General features: G+C 40.0%; 1 protein-coding gene across 2 annotated transcripts in view; it reads right to left on the reverse strand.

Annotated features, from left to right (window-relative positions):
• Positions 1-8,038: 8,038 nt before the first annotated feature.
• PKP2 (plakophilin 2) overlaps positions 8,039-25,486 on the reverse strand; it is a 108,524-nt gene continuing 91,076 nt past the window's right edge. Inside the window, exons 10-13 of one of the 2 annotated variants that reach the window (XM_007968132.3) lie at positions 19,428-19,581; positions 13,458-13,647; positions 9,952-10,039; positions 8,039-9,800 (exon numbers count right to left, since the gene is read on the reverse strand). In XM_007968132.3, the coding sequence (XP_007966323.3) occupies positions 9,732-9,800; positions 9,952-10,039; positions 13,458-13,647; positions 19,428-19,581 (501 nt within the window). In that variant the 3' untranslated portion in view covers positions 8,039-9,731. The remainder of the gene's footprint in view (positions 9,801-9,951; positions 10,040-13,457; positions 13,648-19,427; positions 19,582-25,486) is intronic. The other variant, XM_073020618.1, reaches the window with a different exon arrangement.

The raw sequence follows: 25,486 nt of genomic DNA on the forward strand, positions 1-25,486 counted from the left end.
CAAGGAATCCTGCCACCTCAGCCTCCTGAGTAGCTGGGACTAAGGGCATGCACGCCACAATGTCTGACTAATTTTTTGTAGAGACGGGATCTCCCTGTGTTGCTCAGTGCTGGGATTACAGGCAAGGGCCAACATGTTCAGCCTATGACTTTTTAGATTCCACATGTAACTTAGATCATTCAGTATTTGTCTTTTTGTGACTGGCTTATTTCACTTAGCTCAATGTCCTCAAGGTTCTGCCATGTTGTAGTGTGTGACAGGACTTTCTTCATCTTTAAGGCTGAATAGTATTATCTATCTAGTTATCTATCTATCTACACATACATACATACCACATTTTTTTATCCATTTATCCATGACAGACACTTCGTTTGTTTCCATATCTTGGCTATTGGCTAGTTATATAGTTTTATAAATTATTTTAGGTACTACTTTTTTTTTTTTTTTCCTTACAGGTATGGTTCCCAAGGGAAATTTGGCATCATTAGGTCAGTTCTGTTCCTTTCAGTTCCCTCTTGGACTTGTAGTGTCTATACAGTAGAATTAATTTCAGAGCATGGCTGAAGACTGCTTTGTAAAGAGCATTATCAACAGGATAAAGGGATCTTAAGTCCAAAATTAACTCACTGAATTCAATTCTCTGTGTATTCTCACTAGCAGGTTAATCTTCTAGTTGGTGTTCTAATCTAGGACAGAGGCATTGTGTCTTCTGGGTTTGGAAATTTAATTTTTTTTTTTTTTGAGATGGAATCTCGCTCTGCTGCCTAGGCTGGAGTGCAGTGGCATAATTTCAGCTCACTGCAACCTTCGCCCCACGGGTTCGAGCTATTCTCGTGTCTCAGCCACCCCCCTAGCTGGATTATAGGTGCGTGCCACCACGTCCAGCTAATTTTTGTACTTTTAGTGGAGACCGGGTTTCACCATGTTGGCCAGGCTGGTCTTGAACTCCTGACCTCAAGTGATCCATCTGCCTCGGCCTCCTAAAGTGCTGGGATTACAGGCATGAGCCACCATTCCCGGCCTGTTTTTTTAAAATTTGATTTTGCTCCAGATGTGGTGTCAAGAAGTAATAGTTACAACTAAGTTTGAGTGTGATTTATAAAAGACAAAATAGTAGCTTAAACCCAATTAAAATTTATTTCTTTCTCACATGTGCAGATGTCTGAAGGTAAGGGATCCAGAGCTGCTGTGACCCGGCTCCTCTCAGGTTACTGTACTGCCATAACAAGAGTGGCCTCCATCCTTGTGGTTCAGGAGGGCAGCAACAGCTTCCAGGCAGGATGAACAAAGGGGAAAAAGGAGGGCAAGGGCATACACGTGCCTACCATCTCTGAAGGAAGGTTTTGAGAAGCTGTTGGACTGTCCTTCGCTAACATCCCATGGACCAGCTCTCAGTCCCATGCCCTCACTCCGTTGTGAGGTGGGGGAATGCAGTCTTTTTTTTTTTTTTTTTTTTTTTTTTTTTGAGCAGCAGCAAGATTTATTGTGAAGAGCGAAACAACAAAGCTTCCACGGCTTTGAAGGGGACCCGAGCGAGTTGCCCAGGGAATGCAGTCTTTATTCTGAGTAGCATGTGCTCTGTTAGACTTTCTACTGTGTTGGAAAAAGGAGAAAAAGGGTATGGTGGAGGCAATGAGAGTCTTTGTCACATGACTTTCATATGAACAGAAAACATGTGCTGGCTCCAAGCTACCTTCCAAAAAAAAATTTTTTTTTTTTTCCAGAAAAGTAAATCCATTATTACTATTGGGCTGACCTAATTCATTATTTACCCTGGGTAGTAGAGATGCTTTTTTAAAACTAGGAAAACATATTATTTCCACCTGGGTTAGCGAGACCACATTGTCTCCTGCTGCAACCCTAGCGGCAAGAAGGGGAGTCACCTCACTTTGTGTCCCTGGAAGACCCCTGATTTGAGTTCTCCAGAAGGGTGGGGTTTGGCGTGGAAATGGGGAGCTCAGGAACTGTGGGGTTGTGGATAACAGATCCGCAAGAGAAGTGATTGAAACCTGGAGCCATGAGGAGAGGCTGCTGGGAATGAGGAGATGAAGCAGGTACATTTCCCCTGCCCCTCATCATTTCCTGTTTTGCCACTGTGGAATTTGCTTTCTGCTCTGGGATGATCCCTGGGACCCGGTGAAAGGCATGGGAATGAAACGGGTGGTGGTGGTAGGGTCAGGGGTGGGTGGAAGGGGCAGGAGGCAGATGTTGAAGCCCGGGGGTCCCTCGGTGGCAGCCAGATCTACAAGCGGAAGGAAGTAATTGCTACTTTTTCTTGCGTGCCCAGGTGGCAGACATTTTGACATTATCTCATTTTATTCCCTCAACAATCCTACGAAGAACTGAGGTAAAATGGACACCCAGAAAGTTAAAGTGACTCTGCAGAGTCACACAGCCAGTCAGAGACAAAGTCAGAATTCAAATTCATGTTCTCTCCACTGGGCTACACTGCCAGGGCTGATGTCTCAGTGGGGAAACTAGACTATCCAACAACCTCAGGCACAGGCCAACTTTCTTTCAGAATGATTCTGTCAATGAAGGTACAACTTCGGGTCCATAATTACAACTTACAGGTGATAAATGGTAAATGTCAAGCAAAGGAGACAATGGAAAAGAGGCACCATAGCTTCTGAAATGACTTTTCCTCCACTCCCTGTTGTAAAACTGAGCATCACTTTTATTCTTCTCCCTGAAATCACGGGGCTAACTGCAGTTCCTAGCTCGCTCATCATTCTTTACCCACAGATTTTCATGGACTGGGTCCTAAATGCAACACAACAATCGTAGTAGAAAAATTTAAATAGACACAGCTGCACGGTTTGAAAAACCAAGGTGCTCTTATAGGCCAAGTGAAATCAATTTGCTAAAAAAAAGTTGAATTCTTCCTTCATTGAGTGTCTCTGTTATCCAGTTATCAATGTCGGCTGACTAGTCTACAGCCTTTTTTTCCCCCATTGCTCAGTAAAACACTCCATGAGCCTCAGGGGAGGTAGGCCCAGCCTTGGGTGAAATGTAATTGGTTTAAAGGCATAGTGGTTGCACTTTTCTCACTAGAAACTGGCTTAGGAATGGATGTGCAATGCAATTCTGGGCAATAAGAAATAAAAGATATTTGATGGAGACTTCTAGAAAAATTTACTTATAAAAGAGGTGCAAGAAAGGTATATACTTCTGGCCTTTGGACATGGCTCTGTGAAGATGGAATGTTTGGAGCTGCTGCAACCATTTTGTAAACATGAAGAGATCAACTGGAATGCAGAAGCCAAGATGTCAAGGATGGTACAGCTGAAAGACAGAAGGGCCGGGTGTGGTGGCTCATGCCTGTTACCTGAGCACTTTGGGAGGCCGAGGTGGGCGGATCACGAGGTCAGGAGATCGAGACCAGCCTGGCCAACATGGTGAAACTCTGTCTCTACTAAAAATACAAAAAATAGCCAGGTGTGGTGGCAGGCGCCTGTAATCCAGCTACTCGGGAGGCTGAAGCAAGAGAATGGCTTGAATCCAGGAGGCGGAGGCTGCAGTGAGCTGAGATTGCGCCACTGTACTCCAGCCTGGGTGACAGAGCAAGACTCTGTCTCAAAAAAAAAAAAAAAAAAAAAAAAAGAAGGGAACTGGGTTCGTGATGTCTTCAACGAGCTGCTGTAATAACCGAGCACAAGCCTAAACCTGGCCTTCCTGTTACATGGGATAAAAACATTTATTGCATAAGCTATTTTGAACTTTTTTGTTACTGAAATGCAATTGAAGCATTCCAAGTGATAAACTGAAGGAGGAGAAATAAAACATAAGATAAAGAATTGGGTCACTCTAAGTATGAGCTACCAAAAGAAATCGGAATGTGTTACTTAACATGTTCACGCATAATTCTTATATAAAATTGTTAAGGCAACCCCACTAAAATACATTGCTTCTATTTTTTAAATTAGGAATTGCAGAATCTGCAATTAGAACAAAGGGCAAAAGAAACAAAAGTTTCTTAAAAAAAAAACTTTGTTCATTTCTTAAATATTAGAATTACAGGTTTTCTAGGTGGTGGTTCTGACCATTAATTCTGATTTAACTCCTGGCTAAAACTGAACGATTTTTAAAAATAATTCTCTGCTTCTCACTCCAACCATGTCTTATTTTATAAGACGCCTATTCTAGATGATCCGTATGGGTCTAGGGCTCCTTAGCCCTCACCAAACAGTTGATAACTTTTTGTTTCTCAAGTGAAGGATACTGTGAGCGGTGAAAGTGTCCATCAGAGTGCAGTAAATTTCACGAATCTGTGGGCACTTCATAAAGTTACATCACCGGTCCTCAGCTCCAGGAGCAGGGGTGTTCAATACATGTTGAAAGATGGATGAAAAATGAAAACACTTTTTTCTTAAAATCCCCAAACCAAAAAAATACCCAAAGGATTGTTATTGGGAAGAACATCCAATTACTGTGAAGAAAATCCCCAAGAGTTTGGACTTGTTTTGTATTCCTTGCCAGGTTTATTGCGGGTCAGCTGCTTACAGGAGAAATTCAGGCTTCTAAGAGATGTAATTGTTTCTTGATGTGAGAGTAAAGAGATTTATTTATCTGATCAGCCAGATGCAAGAATGCCAGTCACTGCTTCCATCTGCTTCTCTGGGCTAATAACCACCTTGAGTTATCCACCTGTCTAGATTTGCAGCACTTCAGGTGGGCATGAAACAAAATCTTCAGGAAATGACCCTCAATCTATTGAAATCACAGATTTTCAGATTTTACTAAGATTGTTCAGGACTAACACTGTGTATAGTTGCTGAGGCTTAGCTTGATGAACTGTACTGAGAGCCAGATAAACACCCCTTGTCCTCTTGCGTATGGCACAGGTGGATGTTGGTCAGAGTTCACGACAGCGGCATAGCTTCAAGAGTTGTCTAAGAAAAAAAGGGCTTACAGCTTCAAAAAGCAGGTCTCTGACATGCAGCATAAGCTGTCCCTCCTTGGAAATTTTACAATTACAAGGCACTCATGGCATTCTGAGGAGTCATGCCATGGTCAAGAATCTTTTGATCTTTGTATAACTATGTTTTTTTCATAAAGAACATATTTATTTAAGTATAGGATATTTCTTTTCATGTAGCACTTTACCCACAAAGGACTCATGTTCTGAGGAATGGACATTCAGAGTCACTTGCCTGGGCCATATTTGTTTTCCTCATTTCTACCTGGCCTTCTATGGGGGCTTTTAACTGAACCAGCTTTGTCTACAAAGAGAAATTCATAAGAGATGAACTTAAAAAGAAAAGCAAAGACCTCCAAACCAGGGAATTCCAAGTAATTTAGTTAGCATTTGTACTAGTTTGTTTTCACACTGCTATAAGGAAATACCCGAGACTGGGAAATTTATAAAGAAAGAGGTTTGATTGACTCACAGTTCCACATGGCTGGGGGAGCCTCAGGAAACTTACAATCATGGCCGAGGGGGAAGAGGCATGTCTTACATGGTGGCAGGTGAGAGAGTGCAAGTAAGAGCAGGAAAAACTGCCATATAAAACCATCAGCTCTCATGAGAACTCACTATCAGCAGAACAAGATGAGGGAAACCGCCCTTATGATCCAATCACTTTCCACCTGGTCCCTCCCTCAACATGTGGGGATTATAATTTGAGATGAAATTTCGGTAGGGACACACAGCCAAACCATATCGGCATTTATTGAGTAGATACTATTAGGCACTGTTTCAAATGCTTTGTATTTATTAACACAGTTAACCCTCAAAACAACCCAATGAAGTAAATCCTACTGTCACACATTACAAATAAGGAAAGCTGAGGCTCAGAGAGAATAAGAAATGTGCCTCAGCTAATAAGTGGAGACACCACAATTTGAGCACAGGCTGGCCGTTCTAGAATGAGGCCTCTTAACCATGATGTCATCCTGCACTCTTTACTCTCCAAAGGTAGCAAAGCCAAAGAGACTTCCACTGTTGACCAGCATGGAGACATGAATTGTTCACGCTTGGCTCACAGGGGACTCGCAGAGAGAAGCCAGACCATCTGGGTTCACAAAGCTCCTCTGCACTTTCCAGCTATGACTTAACCTCTGTCTGCTTTGAGGTTTTCTTTCTCATGCTTTTTAAAATGTTAACAAAGAGGCCGGGTGTGGTGGCTCACACGTATAATCCCAGCACTTTGGGAGCCTCAGTGGGGTGGATCACAAGATCAGGATATCAAGATGAGGTGAAACCTCGTCTCTACTAAAAAGACAAAAAATTAGCTGGGCGTGGTAGCATGTGCCTGTAGTCCCAGTTACTTGGGAGGCTGAGGCAGGAGAATCACTTGAACCTGGAGGTGGAGGTTGCAGTGAGCCAAGATAGCGCCACTGCACTCAAGCCTGGGCCACAAAGCGAGACTCTGTCTCAAAAAAAAAAAAAAAAAGAGAAAAGGATGATTTCATGAGGCTGTGAGAAGTACTCAATATATGTCCACTATTACCCTGTCAAAGCTAATCTCATAATAGCCTCCACCTATTGATCCTGGTTTCATCCTCTATACTATGCCAGAACAAGCCTATCATCTTCTCTACAGTGGGCTTTCAAATATGTACAGAGAGGTGACACAACACCCTTCTCAGGCTAAGGACTGCTGGATCCTCTCACTGAGTCTCCCAGGCTAGGGCCTTCATGGCACTTTCCCTTCTCATATTTTCAACAATTCTTATGCCAGTGCTTGGGATTTTTGATCTCTCTTTCCTGAACATCATATCACAAAGAATTTTTCTTATAGTCCTTCAAAGGTTAACATTTACTTCATAAATGATGAAACTGTACTATAAACTAAAACATGAAACTTAAAGCAGAATTTTATTTTGAAAAGTTTGTTCCCTTTTTTATCTATCTTCCCTCCCACAAGAAATACTTTAATGCAACAGTGAGTCTTGAAAAGAGCCAGTTCTATGGTCATGTTGAGAATTAGTTGAGTGTACGACTGCATGTTTTTCTTTTCTGTCACATTAATAAGAACTGAGTCTTTTTCATGCAAGATGATACTTCGAGGAGGATTTGACCAAATGCCTTCTAAATTCCCTCTTAATCCTGAGATTCTGTGATTTGAGGCTGCTTCTGCAATTTTGTTCAATGTACACACATACTGAAGTCCTCCTTATTCCAAAGCAGTAAGTTCATTAGACATTTTATTTAGGGGAAATCTCATTTTATAACTATAGTATATAGGCACACACACACACACACGTAGGTGTCTATATATAAACGTGTGTGTGCGTGCGTGTATACAGATATATATCTCCCATCTCCTATTTTCTTCTAAGAAATTGCTTCTTCAGAAGGTGATTAAATTGGTTTTATAGTGGTTTATCTCATCCTGCTGCTTATTCTCCCACTTGACATGTTAATCCCCTGTCTATTTTATCAGATAACCCTTTGGTTACCGCCATCAGATCTAAACAAATGTTTCCAGTGATGGAAATCTAGGGCAGCAGCCTCCTTCATTCCAGAAGACCATGAAGCATTCTTGATAGAGAGCAGCCCTTTGGAACAAATACACACAAATAAACAAAAAGGCCCAGCTTTGCCCATTCGTTTCTCTGAAGGCATGGGCGAGGTCTGGGACACATAGGAAAACAAACATATTTATATATAGACCTGTGATCAAAACTGTTCATTCACAGAAGAACCTCCCTGAGAGGGGTTCACAAACTGTAAAGTAGTGAGGTGTTTGCAAACAGAGTGGACAAAGCAGCACATGGAAATCAAATGTAGTCTGTCTTTCCACAGTCACAGAATCACCCAATAATATACTAAAATCTAACCACAGCTAACACGTCTGCATGTGTCTTCATTTTTATGGTCACCATCTAGTCCCACCATTCTTACAGGAAATGTCTCTTGGTAAAAAATGTAGGATTTTAATTAGGGGGAAAATATAAGTAATTACAAAGTATCAAACCCTTAGTAATTGAAGTTTACAAAGTTAAATCCTCAAATTTCATGTCAATCATACCATATATTCTAAGATACACAAATAAATCAGATATACACAGACACCAATGCAAGCAACACTACTTTTGTCTCATTTTGTATTTAATATTATCAAAGGCTTTATTAATGCCTTAAAAAACACAAAAAGTTATTGAACATACATTTATTATCTGGAGGAATAAATGCACTCCAAATGCTTATCATCAGAACTCTGGAAAAAGACATATAAATTCTCTCCAGTGTTTTAAAAATTGGTATCTAAATAATTTCATTTTGAACTAGGTTAGTAACCTAAGTTGTCTTCATTCAGCTTTTAAAATTGAAAAAAAAATTGTTTCAAATACAATAAAGACTTAAGTACACATTCAAAATTTATTTTCTATTACACCTTTCTGGCCAAAGGAGTTGAAGAATTTTTTTCCTTATCTTACTTAGGACAAATGTTGCCAGATTTAAAAATATATATATAACAGAATAGTAGTTGTAAAGACTAACTCTATATGAATGGTTTTAATCATAGCGCAGTTAAAATAACATTTAATATAGATTCATTTCGCTGGATGATGTCACCTTTTAAAACATCAGTATTTCTCATATCATTTCTGGATGGTCTTGACACATTCTTATCTCTTCTTCAACATGACTTCTTCATTTTTTTTCTCTAGAGTTTTCTTGAGTTAAAATAATGGCTTGAAGAAGATCATATGGGATCTAGTGGCTCTGTGATATTTCTTAAATGCTGGGCAAAGCTGGGCTAGTTGATAATGTAACTCATTAAAATGAGCTGTATTTTCAGTGCCCCAGGCTGGTTGGTTAGTCTGATAGAAGGCCTTAGTTCCTCTTGCAGATAAAGATAGAGTCCATTCTTCTACTAGTCCAGGGCAGTGGCCAAAGAAGTCCAGGAAAGGCATTACACGGAATGCCATTGTCTAGAAGGGATTTGGATTTAATGGCATTGTTATAGGTAAAGTATTTCCTGAGCAAAAATCTCATTCACTGAGTGTTTGGGGGAATGTTACATTTTATCATCATAGTTGCCTTTCTCGGTGGAAAAGATTTTATTTATTTATTTATTTATTTCTTATTTTACTTCAAGTTCTGGGAGGAAAAGATTTCTTTAATTTGCCATGATCACTTCCTCTCCATTTCTTTTTCTTACAGTCATGCATACTCTGTCATCTAAATTTCTTAAGTTTATTTAAAAATCAGAGAAAAAAAACTCAAGGGGATAAAAACAAGCACAAAGAAAGAAACCAGTAATTTTGCCATTATACTTTCTCCTGGATAACTGCAGATATTACTTATCATTTCTATTCTGTTTCAACCCTGCAGAACAATACACTCGTGGCCCAATGGTGAAGCAATGTGCACGAGTGAACAAACATGGGAACCGGAAAAGGAATATAAATGTAAATCAAACTTTTAAAATCCCAGTAATGCAACAGCTTCTTTCCTTATTTATTGGATGAATGTCCCTTCCACATGAATTCCTAAAATCTAACCACATTTTGGTTCCAGGAGGCCATGCACCATAAGCTCTAATAGCAAAGACGACTATTTGGAGTGCCTGTGGCCAGTATCTACTGGTGGCAAACTCGCAAAAGTCTTCTGGAAGACTCATAAAATTATGTTCTATTTGTTTTCTGGATTCAGGGGACCATGGAAATAGAAAAGGATAGAAACAAGGCATGCTTTTGAGGTTTCTTGGGCTGGGTAGTAGAAAAATAGGTGTTTTCCTTTGGGGATTTTTGCAGCTGAGAATACTCTGTCATTTTCCTCAGTCTTTAAGGGAGTGGTAGGCTTTGGCAGTCCGGCTGTTGACGAAATCTGTCTTCTTAAACTGAGCCTTTGGAATAAGGAAACAGAAACGTGAAAGGTAACAAAACTGGCACACAAGAAAATGCAGTTTTTTAGTGATTTCTTACCAGGGTCAAGTCAAGTGGGCCATCATTACCTGGCTCTGTTAACTATGACACATTCCTTGTTCATGTTCTTACCTTCTTGTAGGCATGGTGGAGTTCCGTGTGTGCCCACAGAGAGTACAGGAGGACGGAAGCAGCTTTACTTGCTTTGTTGGAGGCATAGCTGAAAAGAAAAGGACATTCTGAGATCAGGGAGAATGAGTGAGGCTTCTGGATGCTGCCTGTCGGCGTTCTGTAAGACCTCTTCACTCTTCAACTGCTCCTCCCCGGGAGCCGTCCCTGAAGTCAGGCCACTCAGTGACCAGACAATTAGGCAGCAAACTCTGGAAGGAGGGGACCATATTTGTTTTTGTTTTCTTTTTAAACCACTAGCACAGTGCTAATAAAGAAATAGTTTATAGGCCAGGCGGGGTGGCTCATGCCTGTAATCCCAGCACTTTTGGGAGGCCAAGGTGGGTAGATCACGAGGTCAGGAGATCGAGACCATCCTGGCCAACATGGTGAAACCCCGTCTCTACTAAAAATACAAAATCTAGCTGGGTGTGGCGGCGTGTGCCTGTAATCCCAGCTACTAGGGAAGCTGAGGCAGGAGAATCACTTGAACCTGGGAACGGAGGTTGCAGTGAGCCGAGATCGTGCCACTGCACTCCAGCCCGGTGACAGAGTTAGACTCTGTCTCCAAATAATAATAATAATAATAACAATAATAATAATAATAATAAAGCAAAGTAGTTTATAGAGAAAAATCCCTGATATTTATAAGGAACATATCTTTAGATATGTTATAAATTCTTGAATTATTTATAGAATATAATCTATATTTGTATGGTTATAATGTATATTTATAGAATAAAAATGCATGAAAGCATGACTGAAAAATACATATGATTTTGTGACACCATGAATGTAGGAGTAATTTTTCAAGTCAATAAAATAAATTCTTGTGGCAGACCTGTTAAAGCAGTTTCAAAATCTCTTTATGTTTCTGTATAGAGCAAATGGAATACTTGTTCCTGCTATAAATCCAAGTCACTACTGCATTTGAACTGTACTTAGTATTTCATATTCTGCTTTTTTTTTTTTTTTTTTTTTTGAGATGGAGTCTCACTCTGTCACCCAGGTTGGAGTGCAGTGGTGCCATCTCGGCTCACTGCAAGCTCCGCCTCCCAGGTTCAAGCAATTCACTTGCCTCAGCCTCCTGAGTAACTGGGACTACAAGCGTCCACCACCACGCCTGGCTAATTTTTTGTATTTTTAGTAGAGACCGGGTTTCACCACGTTAGCCAGGGTGGTCTCAATCTCCTGACCTCACGATCTGCCTGCCTCGGCCTCCCAAAGTGCTGGAATTACAGATGAGAGCCACCGTGCCTGGGCCATGTTCTGCTTTTAAATTTATTCTAAATGTCCCACTTCAGGCTTAGATCAGTGCTGCCTTAGATCTCTTTCTCTTCTATCACCTGATTAGCACATGGCTGAGTTTTTTATTTTTTAAACAAAGACTTTTCCCCCCTCCCATAGCATAAGCATTTGTAAACATAAAACCAAAACCAGAGAGTGCAAAGATGTACAGAGAAGAGCATGCTGTGTTCCTTCAAGAGTGAAAAGCCTTTCTCTTCCATACTAGCCTGGCAGGGAGGAGCAGTCAAATCAGCCTTCACAGACTTGTTAGTACCTCCTGGACTTTTCAGAATCACTTGGTAATAACTGAAGGGCAAATAAATCCATCAAAGTGATGGGTCTCTAATATTCAAAAGTGTAAAAAGTTATTAAATTCCAAGGCTGTTATATATTCATAACATTGGTTTTTAAGCTGGTTGTTTGATACTTGGTACTCTTTTATTCAAAGATGTAATGTTATAAATGATAATTAGTTCCCAGGCTAGCCTACAAATGATAGGTCAGATATATAACACTCTAGTAAGGAAAGAGCAGCAGACACCACTGGCAAGAAGCTGCTTGTTAACTTTTGTTTTTGAAACAGAGCATGTGAGGACTCACAAGCGGACACTCAGGGCAATAAACAAGTAACAAAGTAGCTCACACTCTATCTTGCTAAGCTACCAGAAGTTTCCAAAAGTAATTGCATATTCCCATGTGCAACAATTGTTATATCTGAATACTCAAATAATGAGCATCATACTATCTTATGGTGATTTGCCTGGAAGTTTGGATGACTATTTTGAAGAAGAGTCATTTCTGTTTTCCAGCAGTAATTCATTCTCTCCACAAAAACTGAGCAACTCTAGATACTCTCTGCCAGCCTGTGGCGACAGGTGAATATTCTTGGGGAACTGACGCTCCAGCCAGTGCTCAGGGCTTGTTTTAATCTGACTCTGAATGCAGTCTTCCTTCCTCATGTGCACTGCAAAGTGGGCTGCAGGGTAGAAGGGACCTCACTTGGGTGGGGCTGTGGTGGAGGTGACATGTACATCCCTGAACAGCCAAGCACACGTTTCTTCAGTACAGATGAAGTCATCTGCTTTGTAACTCATTAGAACTACGCTATAGTGGCCATTTCTTTTCTTGTTTGGTTATTTACAAAAGTAACTTGTATCTATTTGTAAAAAGTCAAACAATTCCGAATTGTATAAAGAGAAAAAGATAATCTTCATGCCCCTTTTCAATCTCATCACTCTAAATTAACTAATAGTAAATAATTTGGTTAAACAAGGTTTTTCATTCTTTTTTTTTTTTTTTTAAATAGGGAAAAGTTGAAAACAGGAACACATTTTTGAAAACAGGAATTGGACCTTCTATTCTCAAAAGGGAATAAGATGTGGAAGAGATAAGATAGAGAAAAAACTGTGAAAGCAAGACTTTCTCATCAGGCTCCCCCCACTGCTTCTCCTGTGCCATCACTGCTGCTGCTGCTGCTTTTTTTCTTCTTTTTTGAGACAGAATCTCACTCTGTCAACCAGGCTGGAGTGCAGTGGCATGATTGCGGCCCATTGCAACCTCTGCCTCCTGGGCTCAAGCAATTCTCAAGCCTCAGTCTTCCAAGTAGCTGGAATTACAGGCACGCACCACCACATCCAGCTAGTTTTTGTATTTTAGTGGAGACAGGGTTTTGCCATGTTGGCCAGGCTGGTCTCGAACTTCTGACCTAAGTGATCCACCTGCTTGGACCTCCCAAAGTGCTGGGATTACAGGCATGAGCCACTGTGCCCAGCCCATCACTGCTTCTTCTAAGCCACCTGGTGTGACATTGCCTCCTAAGATGGAAGTGAGGAAAAGGGCACTTATCTGTCCAGAGGACTCCTGCTTTGCCTACATTCTGCTGTTATTAAATGACGGCTGTGGCTCTGGGAAACTAATTCATTAGGCCAATACAATGCTGGAATGCACTACCAAGGGAAGCTCTGGAGTCTGACCCTCTCTCGACACTTCAGAAGAGAAGGGACAAGCATGTGGTGTGGTGGCTCCAGTTCTTTCCTTGGCTGGTCACTGAGGGCTGACCAGACGATCTGGCCTGGCTTTGCGTCCTGTTTGCCGCCATGTTGCACATTCATAACTGGGCTGTTTACACACAGGGTGGTGAGGGGAAAGGGAGGCCGCTGACGGGCAGAAGCTGAAGGACTTACGCATCGCCTGCACTGATGGTCATAATTTTCTGGATGCCCCCGGTGTTTAGAAGGTCCCGTGCATTCTGGTAACTGTTTTGGATTATGTTGTTCAATGTGTAACAGGCAGAAGCTGTAGTTTCAATGAGAAGGTCAGTACTTGGGACTGTGTCAGGAATGATGGAAACCAAATCGGGGAGAGTTTCTTTGGCTACAAAATGAAAAAAAAAAGAACACTTGATTTAAAAGATTGTTTCTTAATCCCAAAATCCCAATACATTTTGGGTAATGAACATTTTTTTTTTTTGAGACGGAGTCTTGTTCTGTGCCCAGGCTGGAGTGCAGTGGCACGATCTTGGCTCAATGTAAGCTCCGCCTCCCGGGTTCCCGCCATTCTCCTGCCTCAGCCTCCCGAGTAGCTGGGACTACAGGCGCCCGCCACCACGCCTAGCTAATTTTTTTGTATTTTTAGTAGAGAGGGGGTTTCACTGTGTTAGCCAGGATGGTCTCAATCTCCTGACCTTGTGATCAGCCCGCCTCGGCCTCCCAAAGTGCTGGGATTACAGGCATGAGACACCGCGCCTGGCCAAGAACATTCTTAAAAAGAAACACAGCTGGTTAACAACACATGGAAAGATGTAATTTCCCTAATAACAAATTTTTAAAAATATTTGAAAAGAGGATACTCTGTGCTCAGCACATTGAAAATCTTTTCAGAATGTAATTTGGCAGAAATGTCAAGAACTTAAAACATTTTCATCTTCTTCAATTCGGTCATTCCATGTCTAGGAATACATCTTAAAAACATCACTTTGAAAATGGAAAAAGCTTTCTACAGAGATCTTTATGACAGTACTACACGTAAATGAAAAACTAAAACGCCTGAATATCCTAATAATAGGAATATGATTAACTAAAACACACCTGCAAAGACTATTATTCATCACAAAACCTATCTATGAAGCATGTGTAATAAAAAGAAAATAATTATGCTAATAGTGTATGTGAAAAATCTGTATATTTATTTATATAAAGAATACATAATATTATTGGCCAGGTTTGGTGGCTCATACCTGTAATCCCAGCACTTTGGGAGGCTGAGGTGGGTGGATCACTTAAGGTCAGGAGTTCAAGACCAGCCTGGCCAACATGGTGAAACCCCGGCTCTACCAAAAATACAAAAATTAGCTGGGCGTGGTGGCACTTGCCTGTGCCTATAGTCCCAGCTACTCAGGAGGCTGAGGCACAAGAATTGCTTGATCACGCCACCATATTCCAGCCTGCGCAGCAGAGAGAGACCCTGTCTCCAAAAAAAAAAAAAAAAAAAAGAAAAGAAAAGAATACATAATATTACCAAAAAACCACATAAGAAACCTGAGGAAAAATGTTAATAGGAGCTGTTTTTCTACAGCAGTATTAATAGTGAACTAAAATCATTTTCTTTTTTTTTTTTTTGAGACGGAGTCTCACTCTGTCGCCCAGGCTGGAGTGCAGTGGCGTGATCTCGGCTCACTGCAAGCTATACCTCCCGGGTTCACGCCATTCTCCTGCCTCAGCCTCCCGAGTAGCTGGGACTACAGGCGTCTGCCACCATGCCCAGCTAAGTTTTGTATTTTTAGTAGAGATGGGGTTTCACCTTGTTAGCCAGGATGGTCTTGATCTCCTGACCTCGTGATCTGCCTGCCTCGGCCTCCCAAAGTGCTGGGATTACAGGCGTTAGCCACCGTGCCCGGCCAAACTAAAATCATTTTTGAGGCCAGGCACAGTAACTAAACTTATGTCTGTAATCCCAGCACTTTAGAAGGCCGAGGCAGGTGGATCACTTGAGCCCAGGAGTTTGAGACCAGTCTGGAAAATATAATGAGACCCTGTCTCTATTTTAAAAAGTACAATTAAATAAGTGAATAAATAATAAATGAATAATCTTTGCTTCCCAAGGTTTTTTCCAATACATAAGTAATACTACCACTCTAAAAAGAGAAATAAACTACTTTAAATGTACTTTTCTACCATGTATATAACTTCTTGGTTGTAAGTTTGAGTTTGGCTTTTTTTTTGTACTAACAAGAAAGGTATTAAAAAAAATAGACACGTCACTTTCACAATTAGGCTACAGAAAATAAAAAAGACACATAGACCAATGGAACAGAATAGAGAACCCAGAAATAAAGCCAAATACTTACAGCCAACTGATCTTTGACAAAGCAAACAAAAACACAGAGTGGGGAAAGGCTACCTTATTCAACATATTCAACAAATGGTGCTAGGATAATTGGCAAGCCACATGTAAAGGAATAAAGCTGGATCATCATCTTCCACTCAAAAACCAACTCAAGATGGATCAAAGACTTAAATCTGAGACCTGAAACCATAAAAATTCCAGAAGATAATCATGGAAAATCTCTTCTAGACATTGGCTTAGGCAAAGAGGTCATGACCAAGAACCCAAAAGCAAACGCAACACAACGCAAAATAAGTAAATGGGATTCAATTAAACTAAAAAGCTTCTGCACAGCAAAAGAAATAATCAGCAGAGTAAACAGATACCCCACAGAGTGGGAGAAAATATTCACAAACTGCATTCGACAAAGGACTAATATCCAGAATTTACAAGGAACTCAAATCAGCAAGAAAAAAGCCAAATAATTTCATCAAAAAGTGGGCTAAGGACATGAATAGACAATTCTCAAAAGAAGATATACAAATGGCATATGAAAATTTTTTTGATAAGCTTCAAACAAACATGAAAAAAATGCTCAACATTACTAATTATCATGGAAATGCAAATTAAAAGCACAATGAGATACCACCTTACTCCTGCAAGAATGACCATAATTTAAAAATCAAAATATAATAGATGTTGGCATGGATGTGGTGAAAAGGGAACACTTCTACACTGCTGGTAGGAATGTAAACTAGTACAACCACTATAGAAAACAGTATGGAGATGCCTTAAGGAACTAAAGTAGAACTACCATTTGATCCAGCAATTCCACTACTGGGTATGTACCCAAAGTAAAAGAAGTCATTATATGATAAAGACACTTGTACATGCATGTTTATAGCACCACAATTCACAATTGCAAAATATGGAGCCAACCTAAATGCCCATCAACCAACGAGTGGATACAGAAAATGTGGTATACATATACCATGGAACACTACTCAGCCATTAAAAAGACAGACATAATGGCCTTTGCGGCTCAATTGGATGAAATTAGAGACCACTATTCTAAGTGAAATAACTCAGGAGTGGAAAACCAAATATTGTATGTTCTCACTTATAAGTGGGAGCTAAGCTATGAGGATGCAAAGGAATAAGTGATATAGTGGATTTTGGGGACTTGGGGGAAAGGTAGGAAGTTCGGGTGAGGGATAAAAGACTACACATTGGGCACAGTGTGCACTCCTCAGGTGACAGGTGCACCAACATCTCAGAAATCATCACTAAATAACTTATCCATGTAACCAAACACCACCTGTACCCAAAAATTTATTGGACAATTTAAAAAGGTATTACTATTTGACAAGTCCACTGAAACTTGTCCTATGGTACATATTTTGGTCAATGTGAACTTGTGCTTAAACTTTTTGTAATAGTTATTTTCATGTATGTTTTCCTCTTTTTCCTTTAACCACTTTAGACTCTTCTTAAAAGATAGAGAGCATGCATCTTTTGCTTTTGCTGATCCCCACAGTTCCCGAATATGTGTTGCATTGATCAGGAATTAACAAATACTGCCTAATTTCATTGTGTGCCTTCATCTGTGTTCACGTGGCATCTTGAAGCACATTTCTCTCTCTGTGATACTGGATTGTAATGAATTGTGTGACTGTCTCAACCTCAAATGAGGCTGTGGGTTCCTTGAAGCCAGTTATCTTACTTATTTCTATGTTTCCAGCATTGATCATTCCTGAAATGGACAAGTACTCAATAAAAGGCACTGAATGATATGTCATCATAATACCTGGACCTGATTGACAGGTAAGACATACCTTCTGCTCACAGGCCTGAACTCTTTCTTTTTGACTATGGTTCAAGCACACAGCATACTGTGGAGAGCTCAGTGTTCATCTAAAGCCAGAGGGCTTTAGTTTCAGTCCTGGTTCTGCTACTTTATGGCTCTATGGCCTGAGCCAGCTATTTAACGTCTCTATTTGTTTTTCCCTAAGTTGCAATGTGAGATAATAATGTCTATGTCACAGGGTTATTTTGAGGGAATGAATCAATGCATGTTAAGTGTATTATAGAACTGCGCATGTGGTAAGCTCTCAATGCATGCTATTATCAGAAGGCTTCCTCCTTTTAATAAGTTAAACTACAGAATGAAAGCCTTGACTGGCAAAGTAGCACTGTGAGATACATACCTGTGTCTTCTGTGTGAAATCTGTTATTCTGTTACCATGCCCCATTGCCTGTCTTTGAGTTTTTGAGAAAATGTAAGTTTCAAGTTTATTTCTCTAGATGTAAGTAAAATGTAACAACTTTATTGCAGGTGAGAACAGGGAACATTACCTGGCTTAGAAAGCTCTGGTGAGAAACACAAAGCATGCGTTCAAGATGATTTTCACTTATGTCTGGCTATTAAAATTCTGAATTAAGAGAAGTCCTTTTACTTATATATTTGACATGAAGCCAATTTGGAATTTTGAAATTGCATTTATCTTGCTGAAGCCTCTTCTCTCTGTTATCCTTAAAGTGAAGTATATCAACAGAATCATCTACTATAAACCAGGTGGCTACGGCTATACCTTCCCAACATTTAGGGGACTGCAGAGCCTGAGGCCAACAGCATTCCTGCCCTGAAGGTACATGCTTAATGTGTACAGTGCCATTATTTACCTTGGCGGTGTTTTAAAGATGGAGTCAATTTTTCATTTGGGAAAAGAACAAAAAAGGGAAGGATAATACACCTCTATTGAAGTTCAGCACAAAAGACCACGGGGAGAGCATTTTAATAATTTTGAGAGTGCCTATGGCGAGGTCTCTTTCAGATTCACTGAAAACGTTCCAGGTTGTCTCTATTCATAATGAGCATGAAACCATTGTATAAAACCTCCTGTCAAATGTGCTGCTAGCTGGCTTTGAAAACGACATTACTAAAACATAACTGCAGCCTTTAATATCTCTGGGGCTATATGTGTGCATATTTAAAAACCTAATCCATTAAAACAAGCAAAATATTGTTTATATTTTTTGTGAAATGTTGTGAAAAACTGAGTTTGAGTTGTTAGAAACGACCTATTTATAGAGCATTACAAAGCATGTTTAATTTTAGCATTATCTTTCTATCATCTCATTTTGTAATTTTCTACTTGATACAACAAACATTTATCACATACTTCTTGGTATAAGCAAATAAATAAAAAATTACGTTATTTGATAATGTAACACCATTATCATCCCTGTCAATAATACAGTCAAAGGCAAAATATGTCTCATCGCAGTTACCCAAAAAAAGATGCCAAATTTGCTATATTCAGTGACTCCTTTTTTGTCTTTCTATTGTGATTATCTGCTTATCCATTTTTTTAATAGTCCAACACACTGCCAAACTACTAAAGCAAACTACCACTACATGTGTGTTTCAAATGTTCTAGAATTATGGTGCTTAGGAGAGCCACCGAGAGAACATTCTGAAAGACAACTATATGGATTAGAAAGACTTCATTGGATGGTGTGACTCAGGGTGCCACCCAGTGAAAAATATCAACAGTATTACTTATCTTGTTAATTATTAGTATGCTCTAAAATTTTTCTTTTGTAGTAATTTTTTTAAAAATGTTGGGTATTTAAAAAAATCTCTGGTGAGATCCACCGAGAAAGCCTCTTTGTGATATCTGGCGGCAGAAAAGGCAGGCCAGTTTATCACCTACTCCTTACTCCCATTTCCAGTGCATCTTTGTGAACGGGAGGGGATACAGACAACATTTCATTGCATTGTGTCTTCAGCATGTACATATTACACGTAGATACTTATACCGACTCACCAATTTCATTCTGCAGAGAAAGATTCCGGGACAGATTTCTTAGCAGCGAGATGGCTGTCTTTTTCACACTTAGGTCACCGACATGCAGCATCTTTCGGGTGTGCTGCAGGCCATTTTCCTTCTGGACAACTGCCTGAGCCACTGACGTCGGCATCTGTTTTGTGAGACACATCTTATAAGTGCTATTGTGTTTGATTTCATGATAATATTAAGTTTTCTGTAGATTACCAGAGGTTGATGAAAATCTTTTATTTTATTTTTATTTTATTTATTTATTTTGAGACGGAGTCTCTCTCTGTCACCCAGGCTGGAGTGCAGTGGTGCGATCTCAGTTCACCACAACCTCCACCTCCCAGGTTCAAGTGATTCTCCTGCCTCAGCCTCCGGAGTAGCTGGGATTACAGGTGTGTGCCACCACACCCAGCTAATTTTTTTGTACTTTTAGTAGAGATGGTGTTTTATCATGTTGGCCAGGCTGGTCTCGAACTCCTGACTCAGGTGATCCACCTGCCTCAGCCTCCCAAAGTGTTGGAATTACAGGAGTGAGCCACTATGCCCAGCTGAAGATGTTTTAAAAATTAGAACTGTGATGAAACTAGTCTAAATTAGGTTTTCAAGTAAAAAACTAGATAAAAACTGTTTATTCAGTACATTTAAATGCAATCTTGGGGCTGGGCGTGGTGGCTCACACCTGTAATCCCAGCACTTTGGGAGGCCAAAGCTGGCGGATCACCTGAGGCCAGGAGTTCAAGACCAGCCTGGCCAACATGGTGAAACCCTGTCTCTACTAAAAAATACAAAAATATTAGCCAGGTATGGTGGTGCGTGCCTGTAGTCCCAGCTACTCAAGAGGCTGAGGCAGGAGAATTGCTTGAACCTGGGAGACAGAGGTAGCAGAGAGCCAAGATTGTGCCACTGCACTCCAGCCTGGGTGACAGAGCAACACTGTCTCAACAAGCAAACAAACAAATAAATGTAATGCAATGCAATGTTGGATTTAATTAGGTTATTACATTTTTTTGCATCTGTGTTTATAAATAAAATGGATTAACCTTTTCCTTGTACTACCCTTTTCACTTTTAGAATCAAGGTTATACTAACATCATTAAGTTAGTTGGGTAGTATTTAATCTTTTTCTATCTCCTTTAGCTGTTTGTGTAATACAAGAATAATCTCTTCTTTTGGGCTTGGTAGAATTTAGCCATACAGATTGAATACCCCTTATCTGAAATGCTTGAGACCAGAAGTGTTTTGGGTTTTTTTCAGATTTTGGAAGATTTGCAAATGTACAATGAAATATCTTGGGGATAGATAGAACCAAGTCTAAACATGAAATTCATTTATCTTTCATATGCACCTTATACTCATAGCCTGGAGGTCATTTTATACAATATTTGTAATAATTCTGCGCATGAAATAGTTTGTATACATGGAACCATCAGAAAGCAAAGGTGTCACTATCTCAGCCACCCACATGGACAATCTGTGGTTGTTTGGCATCACCATTATTCCGGACTCTGAATTCATATACTACGATAGGCTATCATTTTCTTACACATGTACTCAACAGTTAAAAATATGGTATGCCATTAAAACAGTTAAAAAAAAAAATAATGTGTTCAGGTAACTAAGCAGCACAGTAGCATCACCAGAATACCTGTCTCAGCAGTCTAACAGCGACAGACAATGGCAGGCTTTCTGTCTCACTACCATGCTGTGTTTTGATGCAAAGGTTATTGTCTACTGTTTTTTGTTTGTTTTTTTCCGGTGAGAAGAAACATGAAAAGCAATTGAGGGATGAGGAACTGGGTCATTTAGGGATGAGGAGGCATTCTGTTGGATGGTTTTGCAAAATGTTGCCTCTAGAGTCATCTGCCTCATTAACAATGGCTTTTTTTCCTTCAACTTTTAAGTTCAGGGGTACACGTGTAGCATGTGTAGGTTTGTTACATAGGTTAATGTGTACCATGGTGGTCTGCTGCACAGATCATCCCATCACCTAGCCCAGCACACATTAGCTATTCTTCCTGATGCTCTCCCTCATCCCCCCAAGTCCCCAACAGGCCCCAGTGTGTGCTGTTCCCCACCAAGTATCCATGTGTTCCCATTGTTCAGCTCCCACTTATAAGTGAGGCCATGTGGTGCTTGACTTTCTGTCTGCCAAGGATAATGGCTTCCATCTCCATCCATGTCCCTGCAAAGGACATGATCTCGTTCCTTTTTATGGCTGCACAGTATTCCATGGTGTGTAGGTATGACATTTTCTTTATTCAATCTATCACTGATGGGCATTTGGGTTGATTCCATGTCTTTGCTATTGTGAATAGTGCTGCAGTGAACATACACATTCATGTATCTTTATATGAGAATGATTTATATTCCTTTGGGTATATACTCAACAATGGAACTGCTGGGTCAAATGGTATTTCTGCCTCTAGATCTTTAAGAAATCACCACACTGTTTTCCACAACGGTTGAACTAACTTGCCCTCCCACCAATGGTGGAAAAGTGTTCCTTTTTCTCTGCAACCTCACCAGTATCTGTTGTTTTTCTGACTTTTTAATAATCGCCATTCTGACTGGCATGAGATGGTATCTCACAGTGGTTCTGATTTGCATTTTTCTAATGATCAGTGATGTTGAACTTTTTTTTCACTTTTGTTAACCACATGTATGTCTTCTTTTGAGAAGAGTCTGTTCATGTCCTTTGTCCACTTTTTAATTTTTTTTTGTCTGTCTTGTAAATTTGTTTAGGTTCTTTGTAGATGCTGGATATTAGACCTTTGTCAGGCAGATAGACTGTAAACACTTTCTCCCATTCTCTAGGTTGTCTGTTCACTCTGATGATAGTTTCTTTTGCTGTGTAGAAGCTCTTTAGTTTCACTGCATCCCATTTGTCAATTTTTGCTTTCATTGCTATTGCTTTTGGTGTTTTTGTCATGAAATCTTTGCCGTTGCCTGTGTCCTGAATGGTATTGCCTAGATTTTCTTCTAGGGTTTTTATAGTTTTGGGTTTTACATTTAAGTCTCCATCTTGAGTTAATTTTTGTATAAAGTGTAAGGAAGGGGTCCACTTTCAATTTTCTGCATTTGACTAGCCAGTTCACCCAGCACCGTTTATTAAATAGGGAATCCTTTCCCCATTGCTTGCTTTTGTCAGGTTTGTTGAAGATCAGATTGTTGTAGGTGTGCAGTCTTATTTCTGAGTTCTCTATTCAATTCCACTGGTCTATGTGTCTGCTTTTGTACCAGTACCATGCTGTTTTGGTTATGGTAGCTTTGTAATACAGTTTGAGGTCAGGTAGCATGATGCCTCTAGCTTTGACCTTTTTTCTTAAGATTGTCTTGGCTATCCGGCTCTTTTTCAATTCCATATGAATTTTAAAATAGATTTTTTTCTAATTCTGTGAAGAATGTCAATGGTAGTTTAATGGGGATAGCATTGAATCTATAAATTACTTGGGCAGTAGTTTATTGAGAGCTTTTACCTTGAAGGGATGCTGAATTTTATCAAAGGCCTTTTCTGCATCTATTGAGATCATGTGGTAGTTCTGTTTGTAGATCACGTCTGTAGTTCTGTTTATGTGATGGATCACATTTATTGATTTGCAAATGTTGAACCAACCTTGCAGCCCAGGGATGAAACCCACTTGATGGTGGTGGATACGCTTTTTGACATGCTGCTAGATTCAGTTTGCCAGTATTTTACCGAGGATTTTTGTATCGATGTTTGTCAGGGATATTGGCCTGAAGTTTTCTTTTTTTGTTGTTGTATCTCTGCCAGGTTTTGGTATCAGGATGATGCTGGTCTCATACAATAAGTTAAGGAGGAGTTCCTCCTTTTCAATTTTTTGGAATAGTTTCAGTAGAAATGGTACCCACTCTTCTTTGTACCTCTGGCGGATTTCAGCTGTAAATCTGTCTGGTCCTGGGTTTTTTGTGGTTGGTAGGCTATTTATTACCACCTCAGTTTTAGAACTCATTATTGGTCTATTAAGGGATTCGATTTCTTCTTGATTCAGTCTTGGGAAGATGTATGTGTCCAGAAGTTTATCCATGTTTTTCTAGATCTTCTAGTTTATGCATATAGAGGTATTTATAGTATTCTCTGATGGTTGTATGTATTTCTGTGGGGTCAGTGGTGATATCCCCCTTATCATTTCTGATTGTGTTATTTGATTCTTCTCTCTTTTCTATTAGTCTAGCTAGCAGATTATTTTATTATTATTATTATTATTATATTATTATTTTCAAAAAAACAGCTCCTGAATTTGTTGATTTTTTGAAGGGTTTTTTTGTGTGTGTGTCTGTATCTCCTTCGGTTCCACTCTGATCTTGGCTATTTCTTGCCTTGGGGTTTGTTTGCTCTTGGTTCTCTAGTTCTTTTAGTTGTGATGTTAGGTTGTTACCTTGAGATCTTTTTTTTTTTTTGAGATGGAGTCTCATTCTGTTGCCCAGGCTGGAGTGTAGTGGCACAATCTCGGCTCACTGCAAGCTCTGCCTCCTGGGTTCACGCCATTCTCTTGCCTCAGGCTCCCAAGTAGCTGGGACTACAGGTGCCCACCACCATGCCCGGCTAATTTTTGTATTTTTAGTAAAGACAGGGTTTCACCTTGTTAGCCAGGATGGTCTCTATCTCCTGACCTTGTGATCTGCCCACCTCGGCCTCCCAAAGTGCTGGGATTACAGGCATGAGCCACCGTGCCTGGCCACCTTGAGATCTTTCTAGCTTATTGATCTGGGCATTTAGGATTACAGATTTCCCTCTTAACACTGCTTTAGCTGTGTCCCAGAGATTCTGGTACACTGTCTGTTTGTTCTCATTAATTTCAAATCACTTCTTGACTTCTGCCTTAATTTCTTTATTTATCCACAAGTAATTCAGGAGCAGGTTGTTCAATTTCTATGTACTTGTGTAGTTTTGAGTGAATTTCTTAATCTTGAGTTCTAATTTGGTTGCACTGTCATCTGAGAGATGGTTTCCTATGATTTCGGTTCTTTTGCATTTGCTAGGGAGTGTTTTACTTCTAATTATATGAACAAGTTTTGGGTAAGTGCTATAGGGTGAGGAGGAGAATGAATATTCTGCTGTTTTTTGGTGGAGAGTTCTGTAGATATCAGGTCTGCTTGATCCAGAGCTGAGTTAACTCTTCTTGATGAATTGAACCCTTTACCATTATGTAATGCCCCTCTTTGTCTTTTTTTGATCTTTGTTGGTTTAAAGTCTGTTTTGTCAGAACTAGGATTGCAACCCTTGCTTTTTTCTGTTTTCCATTTGCTTGGTAAATTTTCCTCTGTCCCTTTATTTTGAGCCTAAGTGTGTCTTTGCATGTGAGATGGAAGACAGGACACCAATGGGGTTTGGCTCTTTATCCAGCTTGCCATTCTGTGTCTTTTGATTGGTGCATTTAGCCCATTTACATTTAAGGCTAGTATTGTTATGTGTGAATTTGATCCTGTCATCATGATGCTAACTGGTAATTTTGCAGACTTGTTTATGTGGTTGCTTCATAGTGTCACTGGTCTGTGTACTTCAGTGTGTTTTCATAGTGGCTGGTAATGGTTTTTCCTTTCCATATTTAGTGCTTCTTTCAGGAGCTTTTGCAAGGGAGGCCTCGTATTGATGAATTCCCTCATCATTTGCTTGTCTGCAAAGGATCTTATTTCTCTTTTGTTTATGAAGCTTAGTTTCGCTGAAAATGAAATTCTGTGTTGGAAATTCTTTTCTTTAAGAATTTTAAATATTGGCCCCCAATCTCTTCTGGCTTGTAGGATTTCTGCTGAGAAGTCTGCTGTTAGTCTGATGGGCTTACCTTGTAAGTGATCTGGCCTTTCTCTCTGGCTGCCCTTAACATTTATTCTTTCATTTTGACATAGAATCTGATAAGTATGTGTCTTGGAGATGATCTTCTCATAGAGTATCCTACTGGAGTTCTCTCCATTTCCTGAATTTGAATGCTGGCCTGTCTTGCTAGGTTGGGGAAATTCTATTGGGATGATATCCTAAAGTATGTTCTCCAACTTGGTTCTGTTCTCCCTGTCTCTTTCAGGTACCCCAA

This window comes from Chlorocebus sabaeus, chromosome 11, assembly GCF_047675955.1.
Source record: "Chlorocebus sabaeus isolate Y175 chromosome 11, mChlSab1.0.hap1, whole genome shotgun sequence".
NCBI classification, from domain to species: Eukaryota; Metazoa; Chordata; class Mammalia; order Primates; family Cercopithecidae; genus Chlorocebus; species Chlorocebus sabaeus.